Source organism: Protomyctophum parallelum, assembly GCF_964188405.1.
Source record: "Protomyctophum parallelum genome assembly, chromosome: 6".
Lineage (NCBI taxonomy): Eukaryota > Metazoa > Chordata > Actinopteri > Myctophiformes > Myctophidae > Protomyctophum > Protomyctophum parallelum.
The window spans coordinates 34,522,203-34,542,513 of NC_139701.1; the positions used below are offsets into that span (position 1 = coordinate 34,522,203).

The window sequence follows — 20,311 nt, forward strand, 5'->3', positions numbered from 1 at the left end:
CTTGACACAGACCTGGGCCAGAACTTGAACAGGTGACCTTGGATTACCAGACCAACCACTAGCTATGACCACCCCTTTTACCATTTTGTTTTTGTTTTTTAGTTTACTTCTTTATGGCAATGTTTTAACAATGTTTTAGTTTTTTGAGGGGAGCTAGCCCCTCCTATATTCAGCTATAGTGTAGATTATTGTCCTAACACAAACATTAAATGCCATAAGCAATGAAAGGAGACTGTACATCATATGTAGACGAGCAAATCAGCTATTTCTGTCCCACACAAACATTAAATTCCCATGATGTACGATGATGAGAGCGCCCCTCACTTGACACGGGTGTGAGTTTTTATTTGTTTTTGATCGGGGTCATCTGAGATCCAATGATGCATCTTCACATCTCTAATCCACAATTACCATGCGTCTCACTGTAGGGTACAGCTCAAAGAATCCCTTGAAGAGCTCTGTGCTCTGCAGCACCCCGGTGGTGCAGCACATCTCCCTGATGGAGTGCATGGCCAGCTGGGGGGCCCCAATGTCCAGCACGGGGATGCCAAGACGGGCAGCCAGGATGGGGCCGATGGTGGTCCCGCATGGACTGTCATTTCGCACCATCATATCCTGGAGGGGCACACAGACACGAGCAGCGATCTCTCTGACGATAGAGGCAGTGACCGCTGTGGTAGCGTAGCGCTGGTTGCTATTGAACTTTATCACTGGGCCCTTGTGAAAGGCTGGTTTATGGTTGTCATCGTGTTTCTCCTGGTAGTTGGGGTGCAGGGCGTGGGCCATGTCCGCACTGATCATGAAGGAAAGTGGTGCCGCTTGCTGGAAAGCCGTCAGGTTCCCGGGGCTGGAGGCCAGACGACTAAGAATCAACTCTGTCAGGTTGGACTGGGCCCCCTGGGCGCTCTCTGAACCCACCTCTTCGTTGTCATACAGGGTGATCATACGGATGTTGGGATCGTTGGCCAGAGAATCTCCCACACAGGACTCCACCAACCCCCGCAGGGCACAGTAGCAGCTGTGGAGGTTGTCCAGGCGAGGAGAATAGATGAACTCCTCATACAAACCTCCAAGTGCCCCGGGCTGGGTGTCGGCAAGACATAGCTCAAAGTCCAGCAGGGCATCTGGCTGAACGCTCAGCTCTGAGCATAACAGCTTCACCAACACAAATTGATGTTTCTCTGCCGTGGTGCTAGCACCGCTTGCGTTCCCAGTGGAGGCACAGCCAGTCTCCAACTCTTCCTGGATGGCAGTGGCTAGAATGGGAACCAGGTGGTGCTCCTTGTTGGGGCCAAATGAGTCATTGATGTCCCTCTGGAGGTGGATGGCCAGGTGGGGGACCCTCAGAATAGGCCTGGGGACGTGGACCAGGCGCTGGACCAGCTTGTCTCCACTCCTGACCATGACACGGCCGGCGATGGTCAGGTCGCGGTCAAACCAGGTGTTCCAGATGCCTCCTCCATAACACTCCACCGCAACCTGCAGGAAACCCTGCATGGTCTTTTTAGAGCGGGGTTTCACCCTGAGACAGGGGCTATCTGTGTGCGCCCCGATCATAGAGAAGCCATTTCCTGGGAGGTAGCGCCCACCTACTGCAAAAGCGATGATGCTGGAGTAGTTTCTGGTTACAAAGTACTTGGAGGAGGGTTTGATATCCCATTTCTCGGACTCCTTCAGCTCGATGAAGCCGGCTCCCAACAGAAGCCGCTTGCACTCTTCAACCACATGGTATGGTGACACCCCTTTGTTGGCAAACTGCAGGAACTCTTTAGCTGCAGTCTTCACAGCGTCTTTAGAGCTCTTCATGATCGGAGACTGGATTCATTGACTGGGCATTCAAACTCTGCACTCAATGTTGTAATGAAAGACACACAGTGCTGTCTATATGATGTCAGTCATCTATGACATCTGTTATTTCCATATACGAGTTCCATATTTGCCATATACCGGTATCTATATATTGGGCTAAACATATTATTAAGCCCCATGTTTCATTAATAATCTGTCTTTCCGTTAGTAGTAGTCTTGGCTTCCAGTTCCCACCTGATGTCATGTCGCAGTCCCAATGTCTTCAGACCGTACTGAATAAATGCTAGTTTGCATAACATAGATGGATGGCTAAGATGGAGTCTGAAGAGGTGCGTTTTCCCAATCTTCCACCGCAGTCTGAAAACGCACCTCTTCCGACTCCATCTTGGCCCATAGCACTTGCCCTAGTACTTGCCCTAGCCTCGACCTCCTACAGGCGTATGCATAGGCTCAACTGTCAAGGATGCAGATAAGAGCGAGTTCACACCCATGTGCAAAGTCACAACAAACAAGAGTAGATTTCAAAGTATTTAATGTAGAGATTACACTGAAGTTGTAGGCAGGAATCAGGCAAGAGGAAAATAGCAAAGTAGTCAAACCAGGAACAACAGGAATGCATCGATGACAACAAACAACAAACGAACTGACAATGAGTGTTTGCACTGAGTCCAGTTTTATAGGAGCTGGTTGATTGTATAAGTGTTCACAGGTGGGCTGATGAGGGAGTTGGAGACAGGTGTGTAAATGGGACTGCAGTGTGGTGGAATGGGATATGGGAGTGGCCAGGGTGGAGACACATAGGCTACTGGGTGTAAGCACATCTGGGATTCCATGCGCGGCGTCTCTTCCGGGTTTTTAGACAGCTGGTGGATGGAAATTAAGCTCCACCCACGCGGCTGATTGCCGGAAAAGCTTGCCCCAGCGGCACCTGCCCCACGCGTCAGGTTGTTACCTACCCTGTCTGTGGGAGACGGTGTGAATCCCGCATCGGACTAAACGGTCATCAAAGGACCTACAAATTGTAGCAGAAGTCATTATCGGCCACGATGGACTGACTACCTTAAGTAAGTAAGTAAGTGAAGTGTGTGTGTGTGTGTGTGTGTGTGTGTGTGTGTGTGTGCGTGTGTGTGCGCGTGTGTGTGTGTGTGTGTGTGTGTGCGTGCGTTTGTGTAAAGTAACACACCACACACACACAGTTCCCAGAGCTATCCCAGCGGATCCAACACAGTGCGGCCATGCCAGAGGAAATCCTTTAAACCCAGAACAAAAGCACTGGGATCCTTCAAGATTTACCAGATAAATCAAAGTCTGTCTCAGAAACTGTTTCTCTCTCAGCCAGAGAGTAAGTCAGCCAGCCAGCCAGTCAGTATAAAGTAATCTTTCTCTGTCACCTCTCATTCCATTACCCTGTCTTATAGTGTACTAGTGATTATTATTGCATGGCTCACCTGACATACTCCTCAGCAAGTGGGAGGATGTCAGATTGACCATATAGTTTTATGCACAAATTGTATTCAAGTGCTCCGACAAATCTACATTGTTTTTAAGGATAGCTTGTAGATAATGTTGGCTAAAGAGCTGTTACTATAGACTAGAGCAGGGGGTCTCAAAGTTTTTGGCTGGGGACCCCTGGAAATGCTTTGGCCATGTCTCGCCATTCAGTTGCAATTATTTTTCTTTAATCATCTGGGGACCCCCAAAATAATTGCAGGACCCTCCCAGAAGGGTCGCAGGCAGAAGGCAGTCAGAGCCACTTGGAATGGGATCTGAAACATCAAACTTAACCCATTTTGGGCGGGAACCCCTTTTGGTGTTAGCATTATGTTATGCTTTAGCTATTGAAAAATAGCAGATCTACAAGCTCATAGCGCACCACAGAGTGGCGCGCTACGAGCTTGTAGGTCTGCTATTTTTGAAAAATCGAAGAACGACTGACATAGAAACATAGCTTTTTCAGAAAACGGTCAGGATGTAGAAGACATTTTTAGAATCTGATCTCAGGTCAAAATTAAACATCCGATTGGTCCAACAGTGACGGAGATTAGCTGCTCACACAACCACTTTGTGTCAGGAGGAATACCTTTTATTGATATAATGGTATATCGGTGTGACAGACGGACACACTGTCACGGTCCGTGACATGTTATGTTTTCTTGTGTACCTTTTATTTTGTAGTATTGTTTTGTGCCATCCTGTCTTCCCCTGTAGTTCTGTACCTGCCTTGTCTATAACCTGTGTTGTGATCAGTCTTTGTTTTCCACCTGTGTCCTCTTAGTCCCCCAGCCAATCCCTGTCTTGATTTTGAGTTTTGTTCACCTGTGTCTAGTTATCCCATGTCTATAAGTATGCCCTTGTGTTTTCAGTTCTTTGTTGGTTCGTAAATTGTTGTCAGTGTATTCTAGCTCCTCGTGGTTCCTTGTATATTTCCTAGTCCCAGTGTTTTTCTTTGCTCCTAGTTATCCCTAGTTTCCTTGTGTTTCCTGTGTTTTGTTCCTGTACCTGGTTTTTGGTTAATAAACCACCATGCACTCGACCTGCCTTGTGTCCGCCTCATCCTCTGCCATTGTCCTGCGCTTGGGTCCTACACACCTCTGACTCTGATCGTGACACACACTGACGGATGGACGGACAGGGATGAAAACGGTCTCCAGCGACGCCTCCGGCCTGGCCCGAGACAATGAATTTATAATTATAATTTATAATCAATTTATGTTAGCGGACATTTTACATTGCTACATTTGGTCATATTTAGCAGAATTAGGCCTATCGGGTCTTATACATCATCATGCATCATTTTATACTGGCCAATCAGAATGCCTGTTGCCTGTGATTGGTTAGCTGATTTGCTCGTTTACATATGACGTAAATCTTCCCTTCAATGTCAATGGCGTTTAATGTTTTGAAGTTTAATTTATGTCATGTTTACCGGAATTCTGATGTATTTTCTCTGTTCATTGTCAATGGCAAAACTTGAGACACGTGGGGACAAAAGCTGTTTATAGAAGGGGCTATAGCGCCCCTTAAAAAAAGTTTTTCCTTGAAGGCATTACTTTTCAGATTTCATTTAAAGCAAACATGGATCAATAATTACAGAGTTTGAATGTGTATAAGTTCCATGAACTCAGCTCCAAATATCTATCAACAGTGTGTCCTCCATCCAAACATTGGATTGTATCAGCAGGCACAGTATTGCAGTCATGCAGTGCCATGTTTATAGAAAACTGACATTGCTATGTTTGTTTGCTAATCTAAATCTATAGTGTTATGGTTTACACCAGACAGTTTGGACAGAACTAGACTTAAGGCTGCTCCTCCACCTACAATATTGTTTTGTGTATTTGTGTGTCTGTCATTCTAGCTGGCATTTCCTCCAAGACTGTCTGTTTGCATTACTTTAGCTGTGTGTATTAGCGTGTTTGTAAACCCACTGACAGTGATGCTGGGCCCACATTGATAACTAGATCACACACTACAGTGGGCATTGACTGGGAGCGTACAGAGACTCATTGCTTGCACACATGCACACAGAGGCAGGAGGCAAGGCAAGCACACACAACGCAAACGCACACACAAGCCACTGGTAAGCACATCCTGGCAGGGCTAGATCGCATGTGAAGTTCGTGATAGATTGAGTGTTAAGACAATGTCTCTGTCTCTGTCTCTGTCTCTCTCTGTCTCTCTGTCTCTCTGTCTCTCTCCTCTCTCTCTCTCTCTCTCCTCTCTCTCTCTCTCTCCTCTCTCTCTCTCTCTCTCTCTCTCTCTCTCTCTCTCTCTCTCTCCTTCTCTCTCTCTCTCTCTCTCTCTCTCTCCTCTCTCTCTCTCTCTCTCTCTCTCTCTCTCTCTCTCTCTCCTCTCTCTCTCTCTCTCTTCTCTCTCTCTCTCTCTCTCTCTCTCTCTCTCTCTCTCTCCTCTCTCTCTCTCTCTCTCTCTCTCTCTCTCTCTTCTCTCTCTCTCTCTCTCCTCTCTCTCTCTCTCTCTCTCTCTCTCGATTGGCATTGGATCGCTTTTTGGAGTGGGATTTAGTGATATAATTGTATATCACCAATACAATTGAAGGGAAGATCACTGAGGCCCCTTTTCCACCGAAATAGCTTTGGTTCTAGAAGTGGTTCTGTTCTACATTCTTTTCACGCAACCGGCTGACTTTTTTTGGTTCCAGTTCTGAACCAACCTTTTAGGGTTGGTTCTGAACCAATTCATTTTCAACTGGTTCAATATTAGGCGGGAACAACGGAACCGGTTCAACCCCTGTGGAAAAGGGGCCAGATTGTTTTTCCTACGCCTTTTCCATATAACTGACATATCTCCATTCTCCATATGCCTGCTCACCAGCACTTTGCTCTGCACTCCATAGGAGTAGTATGGATAGGTTTTGGATTGTGGAAATATGATGCTGTATTACCAGCTCAGTAGCCTTGTGGTCATACCAAAGACTGTAAAAATGGCTCATTCAATGCCTCCCTGCTTGACACTCAGCATCAATGGGTTGGATTGGGGGGTCAAATCTACTAATCAAATGATTCCAGAGCGCGGCACAGCTGCAGCTCACCGCTCCTTGGCTGCGGCTCACCGCTCCAAGAGATGGGTTAAATGTGGAGAACAATTTCACTGCGGTAACGTGTGTGACAAATCGTACAACCTTTTGTATTGCAGACAGACAGACTAAGGGAGCTGTGTGAATAGAGGAGACATACTGTAGTTATTACATCTTTTTAATGATCGCCTTTGGATCTAAAACCCATAATATTTATATTTGGCCTGCAAAGCCACAGGTCCAACTCTCCACCTCAAACCCAAACACATGCCTTCCGTACCACAATGCCTCTAACACCCATGCATGGTAAACTATACGACACCCGCCACCCCTCCTACTCCTGGCGCTGGGGTCGTGTATCACCAATTTGTAATGGCCACAAATCACAATATGAAAATAGAAACGACCACCCTTGCCTACAGCCAAGTAGTGCATTCATGGATGCATTAGGTTTACGTGTCACTTGCTGTTCTGTCCTGCTGAAACTGATGAATACAGAATTGTAAAGTGGGGTACAGGCTTTCTGTAGAACACAGATGATGAGCAGGGGCACCAGTACAGCTTCATAAGAAAGTCTCATCACATATTCAGCCTCATCTCATATTTACACGGCAGGCAGAAGAGCAAAGAACAGAAGATCAAAGAGAAGAGAAGAGCATAACAGAACATTTCTTAATGTGCCGTATAAAAAATATAAATCAAATGTACATTTTTATCTGAAACCTGAGCTCAAAACACACACGTAAAGACTGTGGGCTGCTGCAATATGTGAACGATTCATTGCGGTTTATATTTATTAGTTTATGAGTAAGTGACAAGTACATGAATTAATAATGTGATTCGAAGAGACATATTCACACATCACTCAGTAACCACAGGCTTTTCCCTGCCTATTCGACTGTGAGGCAGTCCATTACTGTAAGTGCTTTGTCTGCCTGTCTAAAGTGAAATAGGAAATGTTTAATTTTAAAATAAGAATAGAACACCTATAGCATTAGGGTTTCTGAATTGTGGCGCACTCCTGTTGCTTAAAGCAGGGGTCTTCAACAGGGGGCCCGGGAACCCAACGGGGTCCTCGGAGTTAGGGGCTGCCAAATCTTTGGATGATTTTCTTTTTTACATTAACCACTTGAACCCTAGCATCCATACTCTGTAGGGATCATTAGCCAAAAATAGCCTATCTACCAGCTCACAACACCTCACGCTGCGAGGCGTTGTGAGCTTGTATATCGCCTATTTTCAGCAAAGAGGAAAAAGAGCAGACCAAGTACAGAGTGAAAGGTCAAGTTTACTAAGTGTCGAGGGTTTAGTTAAATATCTGAAAATACACATTAACATGAATCCAACATAGACTAAACTGATGATAGTGCTGTCAAGCTATCTATGAAATTGATGAAATTATTTTACCCGCAACGCGTGTAATTTTATGCAATATATATGTGGAGGTCCCCTTTTCACCTCGCTCTCACCTCTCAGCTAGGGGGTTGTTGGGCTGACAAACATCGACCCCTGGCTTAAAGCAACACTTCACCTTTCTTTCAACCTCATGACCATATACCGGGCACAGGCCAACAGGTCCTCACTCCTCACTACAGAATGGTACAATTTCTGTTTACTCACATGTCTCAGTCAGAAGTGGGCTGTCGATAGGGATGGGTATCGTTAGGATTTTTTCGAGTCCGGTACCGATTCCGGTTCTGCTTATCGATTCCGGTTCTTAACGGTTCCCTATTTCGGTTCCAAAATGATATAAAAGAGGTCAAATGTTTAACAAAAAAGCTCAATGTCAATTTAAGACATGTAATGAATAAATAGTGTAACATCCTCTTCCTCCTCATTCAGTTGAGCCATTTGTGGATAATATAGTAAAAAAATAAATGGTATAAACTTAAGGTCAATTGTTTTTCACAAAGCTTTTATTACAAAGACTTTGCTTTAAGACAGATGAATAGAGTATAGACCAACATCCTTTCCTTTAACAGTTGAGCCATTTGTGGATACTACAGTTACCTCTTACTACTACTGACAATGACAACAAATATGCCTGAGAGACTACACAACATAAACATCACTGCAACACAAAGTCAGAAATCTAGAAAAAAATAGCATGTGGTGCACAGTCTGCATGGCATGTCAGAGCAGAGTGTATACTGTATACAGTATACTAAAGACATGTATAATGAATAGTATAACATCTTCTCCTTTATTGAGCCATTTGTGGATAATATAGTGATTCTTTTAAATGTATCTATATAATATCGATTCTGTATTTACCCAGGGCAATAGTGTTGTAGGCTACTTCTCTTACCAATAACAAATAAAAGCATGTCTGAGATCTGAGAGCAACACACACACGATTGACTGTGTAAATTAGCATCGCTAATGAAGGGGAAGGGGCAGCGCGTCAATGGGGGATCATTGAAAACAAAGGCTGTGGTTTGCTACTAACAGAAATGTGCATGCACACGGGCTGCCCAAAGTAGGCTATCTTTTGTTGTTTTTTCGCCACCTCTCGAAGTTAGACTGGGTATCTGACACACACACACACACGGGTGCGCACTCGAAGTGAGTGCACCGACGCTTTCTCTCCTTGTCTCATGTTGATTCAATGCTGCGCACGTATGCAGTAGTGAAGACTCATACAAGGCGCAAGATTCCTGTCCCCTCTTAAAAGTTTCCTCCCATAAACTTTACTTGAAAATTACGTTTAAGAAACTTTAATAATGATGTCGCCTCAGTGCCAGGCACAGCGCGTCTCTCTGTCTCTAGACTCCTCGACAACTAACTCCATGCAGAGAGATGGCTCCGCCTCTGCAAGCCACAAGCCCACAACTCGGCGCTGATGCAACGCGGTGTAGGCTTGTAGATCAGCTCTGTTCCCTGCACATCTATTAAGGGAAGAAAATAAATAAATTGCGTGTGACCGCGTGTCTGTGGGAACCGATAGAGAGAACCGAAATTGAATTATTGTAATGGGTACCCGGTACCCAGGCACGTTCGGTTCGGTACATACTTGGTACCGAGATTCGGGACCCACCCCTAGCTGTCGATATAGCTCACAAATGTACCTGCCAATGACATGTGATTGAAGCTAATGGGAACCTCAGCCTGTCTCTTCCTCTAACACTAGAACACTGATTGTTGTTGTATCACAACCCTACCCAGCCCGAAAACTTCAATTAAAAAAGAATATGGGCATTCCCTGACCTGTTGTTATGGAGCAAGGTCGCTTCTCGCCCTCAGGGTGTTTTACTGGTTTTAGAACAGTGGTGAGTCTTTCTATGTTATTTCAGACGGATAAAAACGCAACACAGCCCAGAGGCTCGTTTCCATTGTGGTCCTTTAGTTAGTTATAAGTCCTTAAAGTGGTGAGCGGTGCTAAGGACACTAAACAACCTGATTTGATATTTAAGCATATAGTTGCAAATGCTAATTTTAGTTCTGATATTTAGCTGAATGGCAGATAAAGCTAAAGGGCCTCTAAGCAATTTAGACACCCTCTGTGAGATACAGTATGTCATCTCAACCTGTTCTCAACCTGTGAGCCATGGGCCCACAAATATTTGACCAAACAAACACTTCATAATATAAAATAATAAATAAATAAAAAGTAATGGTATTTTTTCTTTAAAACCTCATCTCATTTTTAGGGGGTCCTCAACACAAATGAACAGTACATACAATACATACAGTACACAAACACTACAACAGAACAAAAGCTCTCCCACCCCACAATAAAACCATGAAAATGAGTACATACATGCGGTACCAACATGCAAATGTTGGTACCGCATGTTTGTTGTGGGAAGACACAGTCCAAGAAATATTAACGAGATTAGAAGCATGAGCACGGTGTTAAAAGTGAAGTGAAAATCGATTATTTAAATGCATTGAAAGAAGTGATGAACTTGGTAAGTCGTTCCAATCAGATGGTGCTTTAAATTTGAATGCACGGCGACCACTTTCCTTTATTATCCTGGTGTGAACCATAAAGTAGGGATGATCAGTATGCCTTACTGTAGGTTGTGTGATGGTGTGTATGGGACAAGAAATTGTTTCAGATACTGAGGATAATTAAAGAAAATGCGTGAATATCTTCAAGATTTAGGTGATAACCAGTTTAGAGACTCATACATAGAACAGTGGTGAGTTCTATAAGGACATCTCAATATGAATCGACACAGATTGTTATAGGTTACATTAAGGGGGTAGAGATTTGTTTCTGTGGTATTCTGGTATATGATGTTTGCATAATCTATTGGTATTAGTAGCTGTGAGATTTTTCTTTTTCTAATCTGGAAGCTGAAAGCTGAAACTGTTGATGGATCGATATAACATCGATATAACGTTTTCAGACTTTAGTTGATTTTTTTAACAATTGAGTTTGGTCTTGGGGCGAACAGCATACTGACAATTCCCATTGACAATTAATGGATAATTTATGTCATATGTGCCTGAGCAAATCGATATTTTTGTTAAATTCCCAATGACAATGAATGGAGAATTTACGTCATGTGTCTGAGCAAATCGACATGTTACATCATGATGATGTACGATGATAAGAGCGCCACCTCATTTCACACGGGTGTGATCTTTTTCTACTATGTTAGTTCCATTGATCCAAGCCAGAACACACTTGACTGATTGATCATTAAAATAAACATGCTGTGAAAATGCCTGTGGCCCACGCATCTGACCAGTTAATGAGGGGCTGCCTCGTTAAGTGGTCGGATTGGATGGATCGTGAACACTTTAGAGATTTTCAAGAACCTGATCTAGAGAAGGTTGAGAACTAGCCTGAGCTAATGTGTTAATGCTAATGCTCATTCATAGTTTGGATTTTCGGTGTTGAGGTGATCACCGGAGCTGAAATAACGTTGAGCGGTGGTGCGTAAAAACAGAGAGAAGGGCTGGGGCGGTGGCGGTGGTTTGCTCTTCACCGCGGCTCGTGACGTCATGTTGTAGTTCGGTGGTCACCTCACCACTGAAAATCCAGACTATGTATGAGCCTTTAGGTTTCTGGTCTAGAGGGGCGGGTCGCGGTAGAGATTTGCTGATTGGATCTCACCAATCTGTCAGTCCCCCCCGGCCCCTCCTCTCCCCCCAGTGCAGCGCTACATCACATAATTTGGAGCGACGCCCACCCGGAAGGGTTGACTCCCACTTCTAGACCAGAGCGGCCAATGCGTTCCTCCAGGCTTTCATTTTTTGCACTAACGAAAATGAAAGCCTGGTGCCGAGGCTAGTTGAGAACTAGATAGCCAGCCCTCCTCCGCCCCCTGTTCCCCCCTTGCCAGCCTTTTTTGTTATATCTTAGCTTTTCAAGACATGTTGCGTTTAGCGTTTTTTTCTTAATCGCTCCCACAGACACGTGTGCTGTGTTCACGGGGGGAAGCTCCAAGCGGAGCTTGCGTGCAAGAGTTATTGTCATGGCATGCCTCACCGACAAAATACAGCAGGAAAAAACACCCCGACATACAGCCATTTCTGCATTTCTGTGAAAAAAATGAACAGGAAGCGGATCAGGATCAGATTTTTCGATCGCGTTCCGTGACTCCGTCTCCTGTGAGACTGTGACTCTGGTGTTTTTACACAAGATGGTGCTGTTCGCTGACATATGACAAATCAATTCTGTAGCTCACAGGGAGCCAATGTAGGGTAGTCAGGAGACAGGAGTTTCAGTTCAAATGTTGTCTGCTCATTCTGTGTAGAATTGTTAGCAAAATGGCAAGCTTCATTAACTAGAACAGGATCTGTTTGAGGGAATCTGTAAAAGTGATGTTGAGGTAGAACCTTGGGTTGTATAGTTACGTTGGAATTTATTCCTTCACTTTCAACGTGCAGATGGTCTGTATTGTAAAAATCACACTTGTGTGAAGTGAGGGGTACCCACTGAATTTATACGTATAGATATATTTACATGACGTCTTACGTCATCATTTAGTGCCCTAAACAAACATTAAAGTCCATAGACTTGGCTGGCAAACAATTTACATCATAAGTGATCATTCTAAACAGACACAAAAATCTATAGACTTGGCTGCCATAATGACGTTTTCTTCAAAAGCCATTCATACTGAAGTTGTACAAACCATTGATTTAAACGGAAGCAAGCAGAACATAAGAGGAGAGCAGAGCAGTAAACAGCCTCCTAGGTCTCATTCCTGCCAATATGAAATATCCACTGTTACCATGGAAACATGGTTTCATGAATAACCGTTTTCTTTTCTTTTTTTCCCATGCAGGGCAAAAGCGGAAGATTAAAGAAGCTATCTTGTGTGACGTAGCTGGTCTCTATTCTAAGCCTGAAGATCTGTTAAGTATCATAGGGGAAAGTCATGGGCCAGCCAATCAGTCAGTCCCACTGGAGAGAAAGATTGGCTGGCTCTTGGGCTGAATGGCTGGACTGAATGGCTGCGTGGGCAATATAACGCATCTCAATAATGCTGAAATGTGGTCTTGATGTGTTGGTGGCAAATTCATATCCATCCCGTAAAGAGAGACAGGAAAATGTGAGCTAATATAGATGGAATTGCATCAGACACAGGTTACAAGGTGAGCACCTGCTGCTTGCTCAAGCTGAACAAAAGTGGATTCTGACTCACACACGTCATATCATGAGATTGAAATGGAGTTATTGGCTCCCAAGCGTTATGCTAACTTGCCCAGCTTAATGCGAGGGTCTACAGCCCACAGCAGCATCAACATTGCACTATACCGTTACTGTAGCATTATCACTTTCACCAGATCTGTCATAGTGAAATGGAAGAACTATGAGGTCCCTTAACCCTTACCTGCACTGCAGTCACCATAAACCCTAGTTTCAAAGATGACAAATGAAATGAAAATAGGGGACAAAAGCAGCAAGAAAACAACAGTAAGAAACAATTCTTCCCGTCTGCTCTTCCTAGTTAACTTTCTTCCTTGTTGCTCGCATCTTTCTCTCACTCTCACCATTCAGAAACCATACTGCAATCTGCCTTATATGGCATTTTGTGAATGGGTGTTGCTAGGTAACGGAGGAGCAATAAAGCGTAGCCACTGTCGGTTCTTGCATTAAAGATGATTAAGACAACAGTTTTTAAGCACAAGGGTCGTGCAGGGAGGGAGGGAATTAGTCTGCTGGCATGAGTATTGTACAGTGTGTAAACTCTTCCAAAATATTTTCAACACATTCATAACTGGAACAGCACTGCGTGGTAGATTTCAATGTATTTCTTATAATATATAATATCTGTAGTGATGCACGATATAATCGGTAGCATATCGAAATCGGCCATGAAAATGCCATATCGGTATCCGATCATTATTGGATCATATTATTTTCACAGATATTGGTGACACAATATGACCGCCCATGACTGTCGCTTTTGCTTTGTGGATTTCTAATATTTGGAGGCAGCATAATCCGTATGATACGATAAGTGTGATCGTAGTGTATGTAATGTATGTGATAATCTTTTTAAATAAAAATATTATTGAAAAAAAAACATATATATAATATAAGAAAGAATAAATTATTCAGACTAGAGTGGAAACGCATATAGTCAAAATGCATTATGTGCATAATATGCCACAGATGTATTGCATACTGTAGGTTCAAAGTACATGAAACAAGGCATTTCTTTAAAACTGACTAACTGACTAACCTTCCTTTCCTGACCAGGTACAGTCTGTTGTAGACTGACCTTAAGACATGCCTTGTGTTTTTCAGTTTCCGTAGATATCAAAACTTCTCATTCTCTTCTTACCATTATGTCTGTTTTTTATAGCAGAAGATGCTACCAATCCATCATCTAAATACTAATGCACCTTCTCTTAAAGGTAACGGGAGAAAACACTGTGATTCATTTAATTAATGTAACACACCAATGTCAAATTCAGAGGCTTAATACAACCCCTTGGTGTACCACAGCAAACGTAGCGCCCTATAGTGAAATTGGCTCCCTTGACGCAGGGCCGATTCATACTCATATTTTATAGCCGAATAAAAGTCGGTTTGGCGCTGTAGAGCCTACAATGTGACGTCATTTGAGGTTCGGGGGGGCGGGTACCGTCCTAAAGTCGGCTCTTCGGTGCTACTGAAATTTTCAAAAAAATTCCAAAATCATTTCGGCACTACAGTGCCGAAACAGCGGTAAAATAGGAGTATGAATCGGCCCTTGATCTTCATATGAAATGTGCAATACACCACTAGGAATCCACATTTGTCATGTGCGTGCGTGCACATGACAAATGTGCACATGGCACACACACACACACACACACACACACACACACACACACACACACACACACACCTTAGGACCTCCCAGCCTAGGATCATGTCAGTCAATTAGCTGACTAACTAACCAGTATGTAATCACCATGCAATTAGTCATGTAATGGCCCCTCTACAGCCCTAGGAGACCGATATATGCCACTCTCTATGAGCTCTATGGTGACTGGCTCACACAATGGACACACTCCAAGAACATTATGGGAAGGACAGGCATGACCACGGGTCAGTGAATTGTCATTGTTCTTTTATCTTTTTTTCTAGTCTCTTTACCACTCGTTCTTCTCTTATACCTTATAAAGTAAGCCCATGTCTCTTAGCCAGCTTCACACATCTCTCTTCCCCCTTTCCATGATGGCATCTATGCCTTTTTATCAACTCCTCTCAACTACCGTCATTTGTCAGATTTTTTACCACTCATTTCAGTCCCTCTGCTTTACGAGTATGTACAGAATAATATTATGGTGTTTTGTTGACTGTATCCAGTTATTAGTGTGGGGCAACCAGACTATTGTTATTGTAAATGAGCGATACTTTGCCGCGCACACTCGAGCCATATGTCAAATCGACCGGCTTCATCGGGAATCGTGTGCTTGTATTTTGCTATCTACATCCTCGAAATGCTGTCCCCACCTAAATCTGAAAGCATTCTCAGATCATGGGATAAGGCCCTCCTTGAGGTCCCTATGATATAGTCACTAGAGGTGATCGGGCCTTTGCCGCTCGGGCACCTAGGAATGCTCTACCGGTGCATGTAAGGCTAGCACCATCTGTGCCTGTGTTTAAGTCACTTTTAAAAACTCACCTTTACACAGTGTTTTTTACCCCTTCTATAGGTGATTGTACATTTTGTGTTTCTCGTTTTCAAACTGCTCTTGATTGTGACTTTTCTAGTTTTGGAATGTATTTCGAATTTATGCCGTTTGTGTGTTTGATCTTGAACTAATTCATATGGAAATCAAATAGTCTGAAGTGGTTTATTGTTTCAAGCTGAAACCAAGATGACAAATGGAACAGAAAAGACAACTGAGCCCAATAAATGAGACAGAGTTAATTAATTTCAAGATCCTAAACATCCCACCTCTCTCTCATATATTATAATTAGCACAAATAAATCGATTTACCTGCAACTCTTCTCTGACTTTCTTTATACCGACTTTCTTACCCCCCCTCTGCAGTCCCCACACACACACACACACACACACACACACACACACACACACACACACACACACACACACACACACACACACACACTCTTCTCTAACACTTGTGTCAGCATTTTTGTCTCCTGAATATATGAATGAGGTTTTGCGTCCCACAAACCTGCTTTTAAGTTTAACTATGTAACTTTCCTCTTCTACTCCAGACTTGACAAGTGACTACGTTCTGACATTTTTACCATCGAGCTAATAGAGCATGCCTGCTTGCTCAGGGGATAAATTGCATCTTGACCTTCAGGTCAGATCCCACTGTATGTCCAGGTGAGACATGGCCTTTGACAGGAGCTGCCAATGATGGTACACTCACAGTAACACACCCAGAATATCAATGACACCTCAGAATGTCTGCAATGGTCCAGCAAAACAAATGGCCACAAATAGAATATAATTCACCCGCAGGAAATATGTCTCACTTACTGTATCATGAGATGTACTTTGGACATGGATACAAGCAAACTAGCTCAACATAAAAGCTAGACCACTACAGAACGGCCCTATGTTAAGCCCCATGTTAAATAGACTTGGGTCGACTACAATGAGTGTATGTGTATTCTGTATTAAAGCACGCTCCGAGGTATAACAATGTCCTTATCTGTGGAAAAAGGAGAAAAAGAGAGGGATGGATGCAGGTATGGTGGGATCATCATCAATAGAGGAGTAGAAAAGACTCCCTCAGCTTGAATATCCAATTGTAGTAAGAAAGGCAGATACTTTTAGCACTTAACTTCTCTCTCCTCTCTCTCTCTCTCTCTCTCTCTCTCTCTCTCTCTCTCTCTCCTGTAGGCTCTCTGTTGCTATGGTAACCAGCTCAGAGGAGCAGGAAAGACAACTGAAGGAAGAAAGTGGAGGACAGATGAAAAGAAAGTGAAGGACAATGTATTAATGTCCTCTTAAAGTGGATCCACTGTCTTGTGTAATCAGGCGGGATCAATGGCAGTTAAGGTTGCAGTTAAGGACATGCAGTCAAGTCTCTAGTAGAGTCCAAGCAGATTGTAATGTGTTACGTTCAGCAGTGCAGTGGCATCACTGCACTGATGATGAAATGACTCCAACAAAAGTCATTCATCTCTAGTCTGGTGAATGTTTAAGGTTAGCTGGGGAGGAACTCGTAAACAATCATCAAGATTCGACTTTTTTGGATTTCTTTGCTATGGTGTTAGGTACAGTATGGGCATAAGGTGTAACGATTTGGGCATGCGCCCTAGTGGCCTGTTTGCAGTGATCCAATATTAGCTATAGGTATGGTTGAAACCCAAATAATTGATAGAAGGAAAATTGGGGAAATTAATTCTGGAAAGGCATCATTTTCAAGATGGCGGCCACGATGGCTGGGGTCTAGATAGCCCAACTCGTTTGTGGTGGTATTTTAAAACCTTATGCCCATACCTAACACCATACCAAAAACCACAAACTTGACACCAAAAGCCAAATCTTCACGAGTTCCTCCCCAGCGGCATGCAGCTAGGTGTATTTGGAATCTAAGAGCCAAGTTTCAATTGCGTTTCTGCTGAGGAAACAAACTAGGTTAAAGTGCCTCCGGCTTAACAGAAAGTTATTGCACACCTGTCATTGAGTGACTCAATGTGGAATGATGGCTTGATCAGAGGAGGATATGAGGGAGCAGATCATAGACGACCAAGGAGGACGTGCGGAATGAGAACAACAGTGTAGGGAAGAGAGAACAAAGGTAGTGTGTGTGGGGGGGGGGGGCAGAAGACACAGTAGGTACTAGTAGAGAGTAGGCCAGCTGAAGTGGTTGAGAGAGGTAGAAGGAAGAGATGCAGAAGCAGTGAGATCTGGGTGGGGAATCACGTTTGAAGCAAGAGAAAGTAAAACATTAGCTAAGCATTCCACTGCAGTTGTAGCCCGGAGACACAGCTACCGTGTATTTGCCCTCATCTCAAATATGAAGTCCCACAAGGGATAATTCCAGGCAGCCATTATTCAATGTAATCATTTGTTCATTTATTTGTTCACCCATTTATTCATATTCGCCTATATTTCGCCATAATACAGATAGTCATACATTCAATTCATTCACTCTCTTCCTCTAATGCATTCATCGATGCATCCTTCCACCCGTCGGCTGAAAAGGGCACAGCAATGTGGAGCTCCTGAGAGGGTTCTCTTCTCCTTTTCCTGGCTCACATCTCAAAGAAACCTATCAGTTATTTCATCAGCTCCACTTGAAACACTGAGATGTTCTTACTGGCTCGATCATTTTCCACTCTGTTAAAAGGTTGTCAAATAAAATCACTTGAACCTGCCCCTGGAGAAGATTGATTGTGAGTTGCAGCTTGTTGTATTGCACCTTGATTTATGTGACAGAGGGCATGTTAGGAGGAACAGGTGCCTTAAAAAAAAAAAGCTTAAATTGCTTTTTCTTGCTGGGATTAAGATGAGATTTTGCATTTACTAGGTTTCTGTAATGTGGCCCCAGAAGCTGCTCATACATGAATCATATTATGTTGATGGCTCACGTAGGCCGGCTACATGCAGTGACAATCACGTGGTAATCATTTGAAGAGGAAACATTAGCCATGTACTTGCCCAGCTGGAGTCATTAATGGAATCCAATTCATAATGTGACTCGTTTAAAAGGAAAATAAATAAAAATATTTTTTTGAAGCGTTTATGGTTGCAATTAAAGCTGGAACATTGTTCCCATACATTCCCAGTCTTAAAAGCCAAGGCAACAAAAGTTGAGCTTCATGGCATTCGTTTCGTTTTAGCATTGTTTTAGCATTTTCAGCGCTGTTCTGTATGGTAGACACACATTTTCTGAGTGAAATACTGTAATAGGCATATTCCGATGCTACCGGGTTATTGGGATCTGGTGGTCTGATCAAGTCGTATTTTAAGTTAGTAGGATCGATACATTTGAGTGTTTTTCAGCTTGATCAAAGTCAGACCTTTTGTACATTTTACCTAATTGTGGTCCATCTACAATTCTACATCATCTGTCATATTCAATATACATACACTATACACTATACAGTATTCATCTTTTCCATTTTAAACACTGTCTCTCACTTCAATCCGTTCATGTGATGCTTCTTTTTATCAGATATTGATGCATGCAGTGCGGCTACATTTTTTATTTTATTTTGATCAATTCTTTATTTATTTTCTAACAAGACAAACATGTAAATCACCAATGCACATAGGTGGCCTTACACAGTAACTCGAAAAACTCATGAGTCAGCAAAATATAATAGGATTGTGCGGCTACATTTGATGTGATATAATGGAAAAATAAAAGCTATTGCTAATGTATTCCACAACGAATGGACAGCAAAGTTTTGCTTGTTAAAGGTACAAAGAAATACACATTTATTTCCATCAAGCAAGCAAAGGGCACTGGATAATTAAGAAGGTAGCTAGTTGAAGGTCAGTCAGACACGTACTGCTCCCACTGGTGCAGGTGGGACGAACACAATACGCTAGTTTTACAAACAGTGTTCAAGTGTTGTGTTCAGCAGAAAGTTGACACTGGGGGCAACCACTTAACTTATGTTCAAATTGTCTAGTTAATAAATGGGATCATCACAGAGAGTACACTTATGTTGTTTTTGCAGTGGTTTACCTTCATGTTGCCTCATGTGTGAACTGCTTACAAACACCCACAACACTTCATACCTCAACGGCAGAACGGGTGTTGTTGCGGACATTAACCATGGACTCGGATAGACGGGATATAGCGGCGTGACTCCCATCGCCCTCACACACCATACTCCTATATGTGATGACTCATCTATGTTGCATCACTCCAAATTTGGGCAAGGTTCCAGCCCGACTTTGCTCTTGCCTCCTTTGGCAAAATAAATGTGGCACTGATTGATCGAACGGCTCATGAGATTAGCCCTGGACGCACGCACACACACACGCACACTCACAGAGTAACCAGTTCCAGATAAACGTGCCACAGCTGTAAGACTATTGGACATTGTGACATCACAAAATATTGTATAGGTGATTTTGGTTGACCGAACAATGTGATCCTTTAAAACAGGATAAGTGCCAGGGACGTAATCCCGTATCCGATACGTCTTTGCACTGAGTGCCATGCCCGTAAAGACGTAATTAAAAAAAAAAAAATATATATATATATATATATTATTATTTTTACATTTTTTTTTAAACGCCCTCTAAGAGTCTCCCTCTAACTAAGGATGGTGAGTGATGTTTCAGTAGAACAAGATGACACCAGGCAGTATCACATGACCAGTTCTGCTTTGTGAAGTCCTGTTTTAAAGCCTTGAGTTTTGCATTTTGAGTCCCCAGACCCCACTTTGAGAACCACTGGGTTAATTAACTTTGTTAAGCCGTAAAGATTTATATTAGATCAAGTCATATTCACTTATCAAGTCATATTCAATGATACATAATCCATGTATGGATTCTGTCACGATTACATATTTAAGTTGATGATTAATTGTCAAAAAAAATATTACGATTAACGATTTG

At 43.0% G+C, this 20,311-nt stretch overlaps 1 protein-coding gene across 1 annotated transcript; it reads right to left on the bottom strand.

The window, feature by feature from the left end:
• Nucleotides 1-396: 396 nt before the first annotated feature.
• Nucleotides 397-1,812, bottom strand: LOC310860205 (aspartyl aminopeptidase-like; the record flags this gene model as incomplete). Its single annotated transcript, XM_083767006.1, has 1 exon — nt 397-1,812. The coding sequence occupies exon 1, from the start codon at nt 1,804-1,806 to the stop codon at nt 397-399; it is 1,410 nt and encodes a 469-aa protein (XP_083623132.1). The 5' UTR covers nt 1,807-1,812.
• Between the last annotated feature and the right edge of the window lie 18,499 nt (nt 1,813-20,311).